At 38.4% G+C, this 16998-nt stretch overlaps 1 protein-coding gene across 2 annotated transcripts in view; it reads left to right on the top strand.

Annotated features, from left to right (window-relative positions):
- Positions 1-16998, top strand: part of ARHGEF28 (Rho guanine nucleotide exchange factor 28) — a 292201-nt gene that overhangs the window by 178155 nt on the left and 97048 nt on the right. For both annotated transcript variants that reach the window (XM_053588797.1, XM_053588806.1), the window contains 4 exons: positions 3012-3133; positions 6616-6896; positions 11707-11914; positions 14673-14784. In XM_053588797.1, coding sequence (XP_053444772.1) covers positions 3012-3133; positions 6616-6896; positions 11707-11914; positions 14673-14784 — 723 coding nt within the window. The remainder of the gene's footprint in view (positions 1-3011; positions 3134-6615; positions 6897-11706; positions 11915-14672; positions 14785-16998) is intronic.

The raw sequence follows: 16998 nt of genomic DNA, 5'->3' as shown, positions 1-16998 counted from the left end.
AATAGAGTAAAGGGAAATAGGAAACTAAGATAAAGGAAGAGAAAAAAATAAAAAAAACAAGAGTATTTTTTAAGCAAGACTTTTTTTAAAGAAAAAGTGGTGAGTCAATCTGAAGACTGGCACTAGAGAACACATGTGTAATGTGGACGATGTGTAGATAGGACAAAACTGAATTTGGTAAAGGAATGGCAAAACTTGGGAAGTTTTGGTCAAATATCTGATATGGTAGATTTTGTAGAAATCTATCGTCTCTTCTTTGAAACCTTTGGGACCAGATTCGTTATGGAATTAAGAATTTTCAGACCATTTTGGTACGGTCCTTAATGCTGGCTATGATGACTCCTGTAGGAGATGCTGAGACCGTGCCATCACCAGGCATGTTAGTATTTTCTGCAGTGAAATACATGAACAGTCACACCAAGTGCAGTCAAAAAAAAGACTATCCATGATCTAATGTGGACTCAGGTCAGATTTTTGCCACCAAATACATTTCGAACCAAAATTACAGAAAAAAGTTTGATTTTCAGAGCTTTCTACTTTCAGAATTATAGCTGAGATATTGTAGACCTGTCTTTGTAACTAAATTTCATTATGTTTTAAAAACCCTAATCAAATTAATCATGCAGAAAACAAAGTAGACCCCGGCTTGGGCAGGGATATGATCTTGATGTAGAATCATAACTGCATGTGGGGCTTTGCAGATTTGTTCATGAAAGTTAAATCCAAGTGCCTTTAACTATGTATATGAAGATTGCAGTAGTTTCTGGTCCTGCTCATCCTTGAGGCAAATGGTCAGTCTTGACCAGAGAGTTCTCTGGTCCGTTCTCTGTGATCGTTAAGATCACAGCTGTTGGGGAGGTGCCTGTGGCTCAGTGGGTAGGGCGCCGGCCTCATATGCCAAGGGTGGTGGGTTCAAACCTGGCCCCGGCCAAAAACTGCGACCAAAAAAAAAAAAAAAGCTGGGCGTTGGGGCAGGTACCTGTAGTCCCAGCTACTAGGGAGGCTGAGGCAAGAGAATCGCCTAAGCCCAGGAGTTGGAGGTTGCTGTGAGCTGTGTGACACTCTACTGAGGGCAATAAAGTGAAACTCTGTGCAAAAAAAAAAAAAAGATCACGGCTGTCGGTGACTGGGTAATACATTCACTGGCACTGTGCAATTTTGTGTATTACTTCACTTGCTTCTATATTTTTACAATGAAATCCATCAATTATTCGCAATTGTCTTGCTGAGTATCTTAGTAGTTCTTAGGTCAGCCTAATTATCAATGAAGTTTTAATTTGGCAGTGATTAAAAAGGAGCATGAAGAACCCCCCAAATTGGTGGCAGAAATGCCAGGTGTTTTATAGTCTGTGAACCTGTGACTCTGCAGAGCACTTACGCTGGATTAATTACACCGCAGAGGACCATGTTGAGTTATTTATGATTGTTTTTAAGCCATTATGTAAAATGACAAGTGAGCAAGTATTTTCTTCAGAATTCATTGAAAGTGTTTAGCCAGCTTTTTGATTTATAACCTTTGGAACCTTGCCTTTCTTTTGTGTAGTTAGCTGAAAGTGTATAGTAATTGATCATAAAGGTTATACTTGTGAACTTGGTCGGGCTTTGTCTATTCTGTCGTTAGCTATTTAACAAGTTGATAAAGACATACACCGAGGATCCAAGAAAAAACTGTTTTCCTTTTACTTTGTATATGTCCTCCAGAAGTTTGATAAAATCTCAAGTGAGGGTTCTGTGGGTAAGAGGTTTAGATGCAGTCTCTGAAACCAGAGCTATTTGGCTTATATAATTCAGAGCTTTTATAATGTTGTCTAGGACTTTCTGTGAAAGAATGAAATTTTTTGTTCATGATTTAATCTTTTTTCCTTTCCCAGATTTTATGCTTCATCAAGATAAGACAGGTAGTGGAACATGTGCTGTTTCTCTTGGAATAGTGGCAAATGCTTTCTGTTTTTTTTTGCAGTTTTTGGCCGGGGCCAGGTTTGAACCTGCCACCTTCGGTATATGCGGCTGGTGCCCTACTCCTTGAGCCACAGGCACCGCCCAGGCTTTCTGTTTTGTACCTACTTGAAGAAACTTACTGAGATGTTAGTGAGGATGGCATTTGCTATGGATGTAACATGGAGTCTACCCTGCCCCAAATCATTTAGAGATACTGATAATCTTTTGTAACACATTATGATTGTTATTAATAATCTCACCTGGTTAGAAATCACTACTTATATTATAACAATAATAACAACAACAACAAAAATAATAATAACAACAGTTGTTACTGAGCACTAGTGCCAGGCACATGAAAAGTGCTTTACATGGCTGAACTCATTTAATCCTCATAACCGCATGAGGAAAAAAGCATAATAATAATCGAGCATTCTAGCTTGAATACTTTTGATTACCTTCAACTCGTTCTTCCCTACTAATGCAGTGACATCTCAACTCTCTGGGAGTCTGCTTTGAGCAACCTCTTCTTGGGAACAAAGCCGAGATGATGGAGGCAAGCACAGACATTTCTGTAACTCACACAAGCCCCCTGTTCCCATGCACTCCCTTGTGCAGAGGGCAGTACAGAACCAGAATCTCTGGGCTTGGTGCTCTCAGATCCTTTAGCAAAGGGTCATGAGTCTGAACATGTCAGTGGAACCTGAGGGCCATAGCACAGTCAGTAATGTTTCCAAGTTCTTGGTAAAGGGAAATGGAGTTTAACTTAATCTTAGAAATCGAAGGCAAATATCTAATTCGTTTTACAAAGACCTCTAATAATGGGGAAAATGGTGCTTTAAGTAGGACAATATTTATCTGTCTGTAAGTCTTCATTCTACATGAATGTTCTAGGTATGTGAGAAGATTTAAAGAAAACACTTGCACGTCCAGCTTAAAACATAAAGACAGAAAAATGTCATCTTAAAAAATGCACTCTTCATTTCTTTTCTTAGGGTTTGACTAAGAAGGTAAAGCTTGACAATAAATACATCCCTTCTTCTTTATTTGTCCTGTTTTTGTTTTTCTTCTAGATCGCTCCTTTGATGTCCTCAAAAAATCCAAGCATCTCCCAGCATCACTTGCTGCAGGCCGGCTCTCAGACATGCTGAATGGAGGTGACGAAGTGTATGCTAACTGCATGGTGATCGACCAGGTGAGACACGGCTGACGCGACAAGGGGACTGGTACCTCTGTCCAAAATCTGAGCTTGCGAGAAGTACGTTTAGCATTGCTGTGTGCCTTTGAAAACATCAGCCTAAGAGCAGCACAGTGGGTACTGCTGGGGAATCTCATCATAGGGGCATTGAATGTAGGTCCTGATTTCAGAGCACAACACACCTTACCCAACCAAGAGGCACCATCAGGGAGGAGCCCTTAAGACATGTAAGATCTGTTCAGGTGGGCAAAAGTAGAAAATGACACCTGTGCGACCAGGAGCTTCTCTACGGCATTTCAGAAAAGTGTGTATATGATCTGAGTAAGCAATATTTTTATTTAAATCCAGAAAATGGTAATGATCAAATGCTTGGTCCTAGCTCAATCGGATGCTGTCACACAAATTGCTTGGTTAGTCCTTACAACACATCCATTAACATGTACTAAGGTGAGAGCTTTAACTTTAAAACAGAATAGTGTCATGTTACCTGAAAGCTGGAGCATTTGAGGACTTCCCACCCATTCCCTGGTAGAGACTTGTGATGTAAATCTGATAAAAGCAGAGGGTTTGGGCTCAGTGCCTGTGGCTCAAGTGGCTAAGGCGCCAGCCACATATACCTGAGCTGGTGGGTTCGAATCCAACCCGGGCCCGCCAAACAACAATGATGGCTGCAACCAAAAAATAGCTGGGCATTGTGGCAGGTGCCTGTAGTCCCAGCTACTTGGGAGGCAGAGGCAGAAGAATCACTTGAGCTGTGAGCTGTGATGCCAGGGCACTCTACCCAGGGTGACAGCTTGAGGCTCTGTCTCAAAAAAAAGCAGAGGGTTTGAATGTATCAACATCTCCTCATCTTTTGTTCTGTCCTTTAGCTCTGTGAACCTCAAATTTGAGTATTTCTAAAAATTAAAATATAGTTATGGATCTGAAGATTTCTATACACTCTAATTTATGGGAGATTTAAGAGACTTTCAAGACTTACTTTGACAATAGACAATTTCTGCCTTATCCTTCTGACTTTAAAACGTAATCATCATATAAGACCCTCCATATGACGGCTCATTCAGCAACAAGGCATCTTACCTGTTGTTGTTGTTAGTACACACAAATTTTACCCTGTTACTTATAGATGTTTTTTTGTGATATGTACTTTTTTTCTGTCTGGCAATTCTCATTTTCAGCCCTTTAGTCAAATATCTCTGCTTTTTCCGTTTGTTATAAAGCGTTATTACATGGCATGAATTGGGATGGTATTGACGATGACAGAAACCAATAAATCGGAATGGACATGAGCTGTAAATAACTGGGATAGTTGTTTTGGTATAAACCAGTGGAATGTCATTTCTATTTATAGAAATCTAGGATAGGGTGAGGAGTTCAGGACAAAGTGGGAGTTCTGGGAATATTCTTTCAAGATACAGGGTAATAATTGGTGTGCTGTGGCTATGTTGTGATATTTATTTTTACTTTTCAGCATGATTGAGGTATGATTGACAAAAATTATATATATTTAAGGGGTTCAGTGTGAAGTTTGACGTATGTATGCATGGGGGAATGATGACGGTCAAGGTCATTTAACATGTATGTCACCTCACCCAGTTACCATTTGTGTGTGTGTGTGTGTGTGGTGAGGATACTTACAGTGCCCCTTTACCTCTTAATCTTTCAAGTATTTTCCTAAAAACATGGACATTCTTTTATATAAACATAGTATAGTTTCCCAACTCAGGACATTAACATTGGTAACAGTATTGTTAGCTATCTGCAGACCTTATTCAACTTCAGTCGGTGGTGTCAATCATGTGCTTTGCAACCTAAGAACATTCCGTTACACGCATTGCTTTTAATTGTCACGTCTCTTTAGTCTTTTTTAACCTGAAATGGCATCTCAGTCTTTGTCTTTTTTTGTAATTTTTTATTGTTTTATAATAGATGTACATATTTTCAGGGACTTTCATCATTTAATGTCATTTAATATATTCATATAATTTGTAAAGATTGAATCAGTGTAATTTGGATATCCATCTCCTTAAATATTTGTCTTTACACTAGAAACATTGGAATTATTCTCTTGCAGTTATTTTGTAAGCACTAGATTACTGTAAATTATAGTCATCCTGTTGTTAATCAAACAGTAGACCTTATTTGTTCCATCAGACTGAATGTTTGTACCCTTCATCAACCTGTCTTTAGCCCCCAAGATTAATATTTTTGAATAATACAGACCAGTTTTTTTTTGTTTTTGGCAGAGTGTTCTGAAATTTTGGTTTGTCTGATATTTCCTCAGAACTGGATTCAAGTTACGCATTTTTTTTTGCAAGAATATTGCAGAAGCGATGATGTGTTCTTCTCAGAGCACTGTATCAGGAGGCAGATGACATCAGCCTGTCCTGTTATCGGTGATTTTACCTTTGATCTGCCGAGTTTCTCTTAGTAAATTTAATGTTGTTTGTTTTTCAATTATTAAGTATCTTGTTGGGAGATATTTTGAGTCTCTGTAAACACCATTTTACACCTAGACTTTTACCCACTGTTTTGAGCATTCCTTGATGGATTTTGCCATAGTAAATTACTGTGGTGATGCTTAATGATTTAGAATCCTAAAATTTCCCCTTTTGTTTCTTTCCCCTTCATTACCCTATCTCTAACTGTGTCACTCTCTTCTTTTCTACCCTCTTCTTCCCTGGAAGCGATGCTTACAATGACAACCGCCTCAAATCACAAGCACTGGTAAATACCTTTTTTTTGAGCAAGTGCTTTGATCAACCAGGACTCTTTTTAGGCTGGGTTTTTTCTTTCTGGCAATGATTTTTAGATGAGTCTTAGGCTCTCCACTTGCTCCCTCCTCTGTCTGCCACTCATACTTTCCCAGATTGTCCTTTTTCTTTGTAGAGTCTATGGCAGGAACATGAAGGGTTGCTGGGTTTGATGTTTATTTTATTATTTACAGGTAATTTGAAGTTTGGAGCATTTTCTGTCTTCTAATTATGCTATGTAAATGCCTTTTGTCGTTCTATTTGTTTTCGTTTGGTGATGGCTTTTTTGGAGAATCAGATGTATGTGATCACTATTATCTTGGTTGCCCAGATAATTATGAGCTTCTTTTTGAATAATGCTGTATACTTTTTAGCTTTTTTCTCTTTTTAGCTATTTTCTTCTGAAAAATATTTCCTCCTCATTTTGAGTCAGTGGTTCATAAAATGTTAAAAGCTTTATCCGTTTCTGATTTTGTAATAAAGAGCAACTTTATAAAATACTCAGTTGCTCTTCCTTTTTTTGAATTATAGGATAGCAGCCATGTGAACAAAAACCACTCATGAAAGAGTTACCTGTTTCCATAAAGCAAAACAAGAACAAACAAAAGAAGATAGTTTGTTCTATCTAAAAGTAGAAGGCTTTTAAACTGGAAAGATTTTATTAATTCTTAGCTAAGCCAATCGTTCCTGCATTTACTCAGGAAATATTTTTCCTTCCACTTCCAGGTTGATGATTTGGATATCAACTATATTAATATAGAGGGATTCACTGCTGACAGCAGCCCTGAATCCATGGGTTCCACCTTGGGGCCTCAGAGCTGTGAGCACATCCTTCCTACTGAAACCAGCCCCGGTGTGTCCCCACTAGGGGAGGACAGCGAAAGGCCAGCCAAGACTGAAGCCCAGCAGTCCTGTGGGTCACTGTCTAGCTCATGCACTTCCAACCTGAATCTTTCTTTTGGTCTGCATGGGTTCGAAAAGGAACAAAGTCATCTAAAGAACAGAAGGTAAGGTGCTGTGTTTTAGAGAATAACTGTAGAAAATCCAAGAACCTCATAACTAGACATGGACAATTCTATTTTTTAACTTTTCATCACCCCCATCACTCTTATCTCTATATCAAAAAATTGCCCCCCCTTTAGGGTCCTGTATTCACTAATTTGAAAGTAAGACACTTAAAACTGACTAAAATGTAATAGAGGAAAACCACACTGAGATACAGGTTTAGACTTAGTAGATTGACAAAAATTATAAAGTCTACCAACATTATGTTTTGGTGAGAATGCATATAATGGAAACCATTATGTACACTTGATAGGAGCGAAGTTTGTATAACAATGTTGGAAAATAATTTGACATTATCTTGTGAACTTGAATATGCATTTGTCCTCCTGTGTAGTAGGAGATGTATACATGGGTATTTATAGCAGCAAGAAATAACCCAAATGTGGAATAAATTAATTATGTATAGTTACACAATGGAATACTATACAGTAACGAAAATAAATTTAACACAAGTACACAACTACATTTACATGCGTAATAACATGGGTCTCAGAAGCATAAAGTTTGGGGGAAAAGTAAGCCACAAAATACTTCGATTTTATCGTTTTTAAATACAAAGTCAAACAATATATTATTATGGGTCACATACATATGTGCATGGGCTATCAAGAAAAAAAAGAAAATGAAGAGGAAAAAAATCCCTGAATTCAAGATAGTTGTCACATCTAGGGAGGGAAGTAAGGGGCTGGGAATGGAATGAGCCACAAAAGAGTTCCCATGGTATGGCCAAGGGTTTTTTTTTTTTTTTTTTTGAGACAGAGCCTCAAGCTGTCACCCTGGGTAGAGTGCTATGGCGTCACAGCTCACAGCAATCTCCAACTCCTGGGCTCAAGCGATTCTCCTGCTTCTGCCTCCCAAGTAGCTGGGACTACAGGCACCCGCCACAATGCCCGGCAATTTTTTGGTTGCAGCTGTCATTGTTGTTTGGCAGGCCCGGGCTGGATTCGAACCTGCCAGCTCAGGTGTATGTGGCTGGCGCCTTAGCTGCTTGGGCACCCAGCCTGGCCAAGGTTTAAGTTTCAAGTTGGGTGGGCTTCTGAGTAATTGTTTTATTTATATATTTATTTTATATTATAAAATTTGTATCATTTATTTTGCTGTTTTACCATACATATATTTTTGTATATATTAAAAATATCCTGGGCGGCTCCTGTGGCTCAGTGAGTAGGGCGCCGGCCCCATATGCCGAGGGTGGCGGGTTCAAACCCAGCCCCGGCCAAACTGCAACAAAAAAATAGTTGGGCGTTGTGGCGGGTGCCTGTAGTCCCAGCTGCTCGGGAGGCTGAGGCAAGAGAATCGTGTAAGCCCAAAGTTAGAGGTTGCTGTGAGCCGTGTGACGCCACGGCACTCTACCCTAGGGCGGTACAGTGAGACTCTGTCTCTACAAAAAAAAAAAAAAAAAAAATCCTTAAAACAATAGTTTAATTATATTTGATATGATTGCATATGTTAATATTTATATGTGTGCACAAATGTGTGCGTCCATGTTTGCGTATCTGAATTCGTAATTCACTTGGTTGTCTATTTGCTTTGAGGAGGAGTTGATAGGAGTGAAGCCTATGCATGTGTGTGTGTGCCCCATAATCATATATTGTTTGATTTTGTATTTTTTAAAAAAGGAAATAGTAGTTAGCACTAACATATGAGCCCCGGTTGTAAAACTTTAAGTAATAGGTATTGGTACCAAGGGTTATGTTGCATACTTAAATAATAAAAGACTTACTTTAGGTTTATATTTTGTGAATGACAGTTTTGTAGATGCTGTATGGTCATTACTAGAAATTGAATTGGTAGGCTGTTTTGAATTGTCCACATGTCTGCTTGGGACAAGAGGCTGCCAGCCAAGATCTTTAAGATCTGTCAAATATATGACAACCCTCCTAACCCAGTCTTGAGAAGTAAGTAAGTTTTTTAGAGGAGGCCCTCTAGGAGTCTGGGGCGGAGAAAGCACAAATGTCTCTCGGTGCTACTTACGCAGATGTTTTTTTGCCCAGGGTGCGAATTATACTTCCGGATTGTGGTCTTGCTTTGGGAAGTTTAAACACATCATTGCTGCAGACAGAATTTTCTTCTTCAGAATATAAAAAAAAGGTCTACTCTGAGTAGAGATGTTTAGGGCTCTGTGAAGATATCACAGCACAGGTGGAAGGGAGGAAACCAGGAGAGGAAGGGGACACATTTCTCCAGAAAAACTCTGTGGCTGGCCCCACAGGCTGCTTTCATCTCCTGTGCACTGCAGAATGTAGGAACGAGGGGAGGAGAGGTGATCCCCAGAAAGCCCCAGTGGGCTCTGCCGTGGCCGTGGGCCCTCCCCTCAGTGGATGCCACGGGTCGGGGGGGGAGCGTGTAGAACAACTGATCATGAACTCCAGGTGAAGGGTACCTAATTTGTTAATAAGTGAAGGAGGAATTCGGGGGTACACAATAGAAACGGGGCTTACTATAAAGATAAGGCTGACTTGGGCCTAAGTCCTAACTTTTCTTTTTTTTTTTGTTGGGGATTCATTGAGGGTACAATAAGCCAGGTTACACTGATTGCAATTGTTAGGTAAAGTCCCTCTTGCAATCATGTCTTGCCCCCATAAAGTGTGACACACACCAGGGCCCCACCCCCTTCCCTCCGTCCCTCATAAGTCCTAACTTTTCTAAGGTTTAGAATAATATTTTGGTAAAACTAAAATATGCACAAAACATATTATTTAAACTTAATAACTGTTTAGAGAAGCCACGATGGGAAAATAAGCAAGAAAACATCTATTTAGAAATGCTATACAACAAAATGGGGGTGATAGAAGACAAATATTTGTTTTCTTCAAAAACTTGTGTGTGTCAATTCTTAGTTTTGCCACCGTCTACAGGGAAAGATGCGTGTTACGCCGTGAACCTCTCCCCCGACTCCCATGAAACTTAACCAAAGTTTTACGAAATAAAACGTAGAATGTATTCTGATATTTTCTATTCTTTATTATTTTGAAGTCTAATGAATTGATTTCATATCCCTTAAGGGGATTTAGGAAAACACTATGGTAAAATGAGAACCTAGAGAGAATCCTGAAGAATATCGCGTGTGCTGCCAATATCTTAGGCTACTCGCTTTAACAAAGAAAAGCAGTAGCCCAATTTGAGTTAATAGGAAAAAAAAGCATGTTGTACTAAGCAAAATACAATATATTAAGCCCCGTTTCTATTGTGTACCCCCAAATTCTCCTTCACTTATTAACGAATTAGGTACACTTCACCTGGAGTTCATGATCAGTTGTTCTACACGCTCCCCCCCTGGGTTATATTCACAGAGATGGAGAAAAGCTATCTGTAGCGGCAAAGGCTTGAGCTAGAATAGGATATTACTGCAGGCCACCAGTGTTTAAAGAACTAATTGGTGTTAGTGCAGAGACCCCTAGTTGGAAGGCGAAGGGAGAGGCACAAGTCATCAGCAAGCTTTGCCTCCCTTAAAGTGTCCTTCTGCCGTCAGACTTTTGCTGTATTAGGAAACCAGGTAGCATCTTGAAATGTCTGTAATTATGTTATAGTAACATTCAAAGCACCAACATGTAACAGGAAGGTTTTCTTGACAATAAGCTTCTATTTTTTATGCAAAATAATCCGATGAAGATAGTTGGGTGGTCAATTGAGGTGAAGTGTGAAGCCCACTTCCTTAGCAGTGCCACTTCTTAGGTACTGCAGGGTTTTCTGATGCCCAGCAGCGCTCATCAAACAGTTCACGGATCAGAAACAGATCTGAGCGTTTGCAGTAGAGGGAAGTATAGTAAGACCTCTAAGAGTCCTGTGACTTATTAAATCGATACTCCATGACCATTAAGTAACTTACGGCTTTTTAAGAAAAATAACCTGCATGAGTTAATTCAAAATTTCATTTTCTGGTTCTTTGTATTTCAAATTTAAGATAGTTTCCGCGTGTTGTTGTTAAATTTTAACTCCAGAACTGTTACCAAGCAACACAAAATACATTTAAAAATGCATTTAACATGCCTATGGAGCTGTTGGTTGGAGTGGTTTAAAATGTAATGTTGTGAAAGAATTTGACCTTCTGGAATGTAGAAGGTCAAATTCTTTCCTTTTAATTTTATGGCTATGGAAGTTAAATGAGAAAGGAAATGTTGTTGTCAAACAGAATTACTACCTGGATTTGAGGTGGATTTTTCATGGGAATGATTTTTCTTTATATCGAAAAGTGATAATTTACTGGGACATGTTTGGGACTGTGCATGAAACTCGTTTCTGAACTATATGTGACTCATCTTTGAGGTGAGATCTTCACAGGTCTCTCCACAGTATCCCTCTGTCCTCAGAGCTTCCTAGCTGGGGACACAGGAGAGAATGCCACAGGGTTTTCCTCACATGGCGGGGGGGGTCCCTTCAGCAGCCTCCTGGCTGTGTTTGTTCTGCATTTTAAATATTTGAAAGGGTACTATTGGGGACTTTCCATGATTACATTTACAAAATAGAAATGGCGATGTTAGTCCTAACTCCAACCAGCTTTTGTTTCTTAAGGTAACTGAAATGGATTTGCTAGGTAAAAATGTTTATTTGGGGATCATACATTTCCTTTAAAAAGAGGTTTGGAGGGAGGAAAAAATAATAAAAACTAATTAAACATTATTTGGAAATGGGATAAATACCCTTTGTACCTCACAGCAAAGAGAGGATCAGAATTCAGAGCATCAGAAACCAACGACTGTCCGCTTACTGGGTTGGTCATTTACTTATTTACTTCCTTGCTTTGCACTTTAGTTCCAGCCTTGATGGTTTGGATGCTGACAGTGAAGGAGAAGGGCGTTCTGAGCAGTCACACACTTGCTACACTCCGGAGTCTCAGAGTTCTTCCAGAACTGGGATTCCCAGTGGGGATGAATTGGATTCTTTTGAGACCAACATGGAACCGGATTTTAACATCTCCAGGGCTGAATCCCTTTCTCTATCAAGTAATCTGCAGTCAAAGGTATTCTTACTGGAATTAGTTTGGTTTATTATTCAGGGTGGAGAATATGTTGCTTAAATCTATCCTTCTCTAAAAGACAAATTGTATTTTACTCACATGCAAATTACTTTTTTGGGACTTGCATTGGTACCTATTGAGGCTATGTTTTTCCAATCTCTCCCATAATTTTTATAGTCCTTACAGTGGCTGATTTATGTTTTTATTAATTCACCATGGGTACATACTATCTTTTACAGGCTCAGAATTTTTTACCATTTTATACAATGATTTCTACCATTATCGCTCAAGCGATGGGAGGAAAATGGGTAGTATTAAATGAATTTAAGTGATCAAAGTTATTTTGCTCATATACATTTTTACTTGGTCCAGGTAATGGGGTAGATGTCAGTAAGGCAGAGGAGATGTTCATTCAGTATTCCTAGCTGCATGAACTAATCTGGAACTTCATAAACTTTGACAACTTTTCCATGAGAGTCAGATTTTCTCCTGTTGACACTTTCACGTTGGAGTTTCACTTTATTGTACTTTTTGTAAAAAATTGTACTTTTTGTATAAAATTAAATACATTCTTCAAATCTTCAAAGAAAAGCCCTTTTATGTTTGAATTTACATTTTCCTTTTATTTCTGTTTTTGTCCACTTGTTTTCTTTTTAAGTTTATTTGATTAAGTTTACGACTGTAAAACAGAGTGTGCGATGGCAAAACTTCTCTTACCATGAACACGCAGTTGTTATGATAAGGCCTTATTGTAGTGTAGCATGCTCTACACTATACAAAATGTGTTTTATAAATGTGCAAAATCCGTTATTTGCTCATAACTCACTTAGGACATAAGTAGTGCTTTTATTTATTTTTTGGGCAGATGAGGTTCTGGAAAGGTTAGAGTTTTGGAGCTGGTGATAGAGTTAGAACTCAAATTTAGGTCTTCCGACCACAGATTCTGCGTCTTTTCCCCTCAGCCTTTAGAGCTGTCATAGTCTTTCCAATCTAAGGGTCATGTGACATTGCTGGATAATGAGAAATGTGTACGGTTGTTAATGTGGACACTTGGTAGTTTTTCATTTTGAATGGAATTGTAAAACACTCATTACTTGGAATGAAAAATAATTTAGTTCTTTTGAAACAGTTTCATGTTGCTCACTTTTAAGAAGATTCTGTCCTATAAATATATCTTGCCTTGCCTCTGTAATTACCTAGTATAACTTTTTGCCAAAGGATTTTGGACAATTTTCAATGTTCCATTGTCATGAAAATATGATTCCCTCAAATGATTTAATTGGAGAGGATGGCATTTGGCCAGAGCCTTTTGTGGCCAGCTCACTGTTAGGATAATAGGACAGCCTAGGCAGGTCCTGTGGGTACTCCTTGATAAGACAACCACAGCCCAAGGGCCCCTGAAGCAAGGTCAAGTTTCTATGTTCTACTTTCATTTAGACTCTTTGACTAAATCAATGAACTTAGGATACGATGTCTTTTTATTTTAGGAGGAACAGATGAGGACAGTGTTAATGAAGGGCAGTTTCTAATGGCTTGATTTTAGTAAATAATTTTACATTATTTTTAGCCCAAATCTTAAGTGGTATCTTGCAAATGCATGGCCAGGATCAATCCTAAGACCTTTTGGCATAGAAGTTGGGCACCATAACGGTGTTGATGGAGTTCTATTGTATATTCATTAAAATTCACTGAAACATGTAAGAAAACCATGTTTTAATGACCTTGCCATATTGCATTCTCACATTTGCAGCCAATATGATAGAAATAATATGTAATTGGGGAACCAGGAACAAAAATGTCAGGCCATTTAAAAGGTATAGTATTTAAGACATGTAAATCAGTGATACTCAGTCATCATCCCAGGAAATGCCATATGGAAGTTTTATCAAAAAATGAGCACAGACCAGAAAGATTTGTATAGTGATTGGGTGTATTTTCCCCCAGAGTCTGAAGCTAACACTGTAAGTTTAAGTAGGTAGTTGGAAGTTTAAAAAACTCTATAATTGCAAGTGGCTATTTCTCTACCTTTTCATAACCCTTAAATATAGAGATCCAGTTAATATAGAAATTGGTTCGAATGCTGCAGTATAAGATAACAGAATACTAACAACTTAGTAAAAATAAGTCAAATTTATTGTTGCATGTGCAGAGAAAGAGTCATTTGATATAATTTTTCATTTTTAACCAAGTTGATTAGACTATCATAATGTATCCTAATGTATATATGGGAACTAGTCCCCAAAACTCAAGTTAACTAAAGTATTAAAAAGACAGTAACAGTTTTAGAGTTATCAGAGGCAAACAGAAACCAATAAGTAGTCTTGGTGCCTGTGGCTCAAGCGGCTCAAGCGGCTAAGGCGGCTAAGGCAGCTAAGGCGCCAGCCACATACACCTGAGTTGGCGGGTTCGAATCCAGCCTGGCCCGCCAAACAACGATGGCTGCAACCAAAAAAATAGCTGAGCGTTGTGGTGGGTGCCTGTAGTCCCAGCTACTTGGGAGGCGGAGGCAGGAGAATCGCTTGAGCTGAGGAGTTGGAGGTTGCTGTGAGCTGTGATGCCACAGCACTCTACCCAGGGTGACAGCTTGAGGCTGTGTCTCAAAAACAACAACAACAAAAAAAAACCAATAAGTAATAAAATCATGTCAGAAATGTTCGAGTTGAATCTTCTTTAAAAGATGCCAACTTGATAACATTCCTGGTGAACACAGACTTTCCAGTCTCTTGCAGTATTTCTTAAACTTTCTTTTGATCTCCCTTAGGAATTGTTGCTTTCTGGAGTCCGCTCACGGTCTTACTCTTGCTCATCACCCAAAATTTCTTTGGGCAAAACTCAGTTGGTGCGTGACCTTACAGTGTGCAATTCAAGCGAAGGTGAGCATCATTTAGCGTTTGCTTTGAAAACATTCTGTTCCAGAACAGGTTTTGGGTTAGCTTAAGTACATTAAATATATAGGAACAGGTGGCAAAAATTTTCAGTTGTATTCTCACAATTGATTTTTTTAAGCTTAGGAAAATTATTTTCTCATTGGATGTCAGTCAAGTTACAGATTTGCGTTTGATGAAATATTGCGAATATAGAAATAAAATGTTTTCCTCTAGGATTTCATAAGCTAGAATTGATGTCAGGCATATTATCATGAGGGCTTTAGAGGATTTTATGTTAAGTAAATTATAAAAATTACTATTGCCGGGCAGCACCTATGGCTCAGTGGATAGTGTGCCGGCCCCATATACCAAGGGTGGCAGGTTCAAACCCCGCCCCGGCCAAACTGCAACAAAAAAATAGCCGGGCGTTGTGGCGGGCGCCTGTAGTCCCACCTTCTTCGGAGGTTGAGGCAAGAGAATCGCCTAAGCCCAGGAGTTGGAGGTTGCTGTGAGCTGTGTGACGCCACGGCACTCCACTGAGGGCAATTAAGTGAGACTCTGTCTCTGTTAAAAAAAAAAAATAATTACTATTGCCCTATAAATAAATTGGTATAATAATTCAGTTCCTCAGAGCCAAAGTATTTGGATTTTCTTCTTTCTTATTTATCAAGGGCCCTTGGAGAGTGGAAATAACATATTGGTCAACATTTTTGTAAATGTAGGTCGACATTTTTTTGGCAATGTAAGCAATTAAAAATATAACACTTATACAATAAATGTTTAATTGAAATACGGTGTATATACAAAAGGGTGCATATCATAAGACTATAGCTTGATGAATTTTCAAGTGAATTCTATAAATAGAATAATAATGTCACACTTAGAGCTCTCTCTATAGCTATTTTCAGCCCTTGCCCTCATTTTTAACTATATTTTAAAATGTAATTATTTCATACTTTTTGGAAGTAATATATTATATAATAATTATATATGAGGGCATATTTGAAAGTATTCATGCTGATGTATAATACATAGCATTATAATAAAATTTTTGTCACTGTATTAGATAATACCCTTAACAGTCTTAAAAGGTTCAGAAAGCAAGAGATAGGCTTAGCTATCCTCACTTTCCCAATATGCAGTGTTTAAAACAAGCTGTATTTTATTCCTTTTTCTTCTCCTTTTTTCTTATTCTTGCTTCATTACATTGTTGTTATTGTTTGATATTTTATATTATATGCTTTATAGAATAATGCTGAAAACATACTTGTCCATCCTAAAGCAAAGTCTTAAATACGTATACGTTCAATGAATATTTGTTGCGTGAATATGATAGAAAAGATATATAAAATACAAAGGAATGTGACTCTGTGTTTTTTCCCCTTTTCTGGGATATATTATTAGAGAAGGAGAGAACAGGACTGATAATAGTGTCAGTTTTTATTTTTGGAGTGAGGAGATGGAGAGCTGTTCTAAGAGAAGGTGAGATAGGAGATAAACACCTTGAGAGGAAAGAATAAGGAAGAGAAATTGAATTTGTTCTAGATCTTTGTTTTTCATTTTCATGAGGCTTTCTGGGTTTTCCAGGTCTCCCCACCCTAGGTTGAGATTCCTTTTAATAAAAGCTTGTTATCTTTCATTGATAGTCCTAGCTGGGGAATTAACTTTCTTTCTTTTTTTTTTCTTTTTATTGTTGGGGATTCATTGAGGGTACAATAAGCCAGGTTACACTGATTGCATTTGTTAGGTCAAGTCCCTCTTGCAATCATGTCTTGCCCCCAGAAGGTGTGGCACGCACCAACGCCCCGCCCCCCTCCCTCTTTAACTTTCTACACTGTTACTATTTGGAAACCAAGTTTGAGTTTCTTGTGTAGTGTGCAAAATAATGGCCTTGCCTCTATGACTGTGGTATATCCGTGATTTGTGGAGCCAGTTGGTGCTGACGTTTGAAATTATTGACCAGATCACTGAGAGGAAATTGATTGTGTATGAGGGAAAAGAGCTCTAATTTATTTATTCTTTAATGAACAAGGAAGGGTATCTTTGTCTTATATATAAACCTTAAATCTTTGCATTTGGGATAAAAAGAATAAAAAGCTGACATCAATTCCTTTGGTTTTTCAGTCAATAAAACCTTGCCTTTAGAGTGTATATATCAAGACGGAGCTATTTTAATGAAGTTTAATACTGTCCAGGAGTTAAGAGTTACAACCAATTTAG

The sequence above is a fragment of the Nycticebus coucang genome, chromosome 1, assembly GCF_027406575.1.
Source record: "Nycticebus coucang isolate mNycCou1 chromosome 1, mNycCou1.pri, whole genome shotgun sequence".
NCBI classification, from domain to species: Eukaryota; Metazoa; Chordata; class Mammalia; order Primates; family Lorisidae; genus Nycticebus; species Nycticebus coucang.
This window is presented reverse-complemented; position numbering and strand designations above follow the sequence as displayed.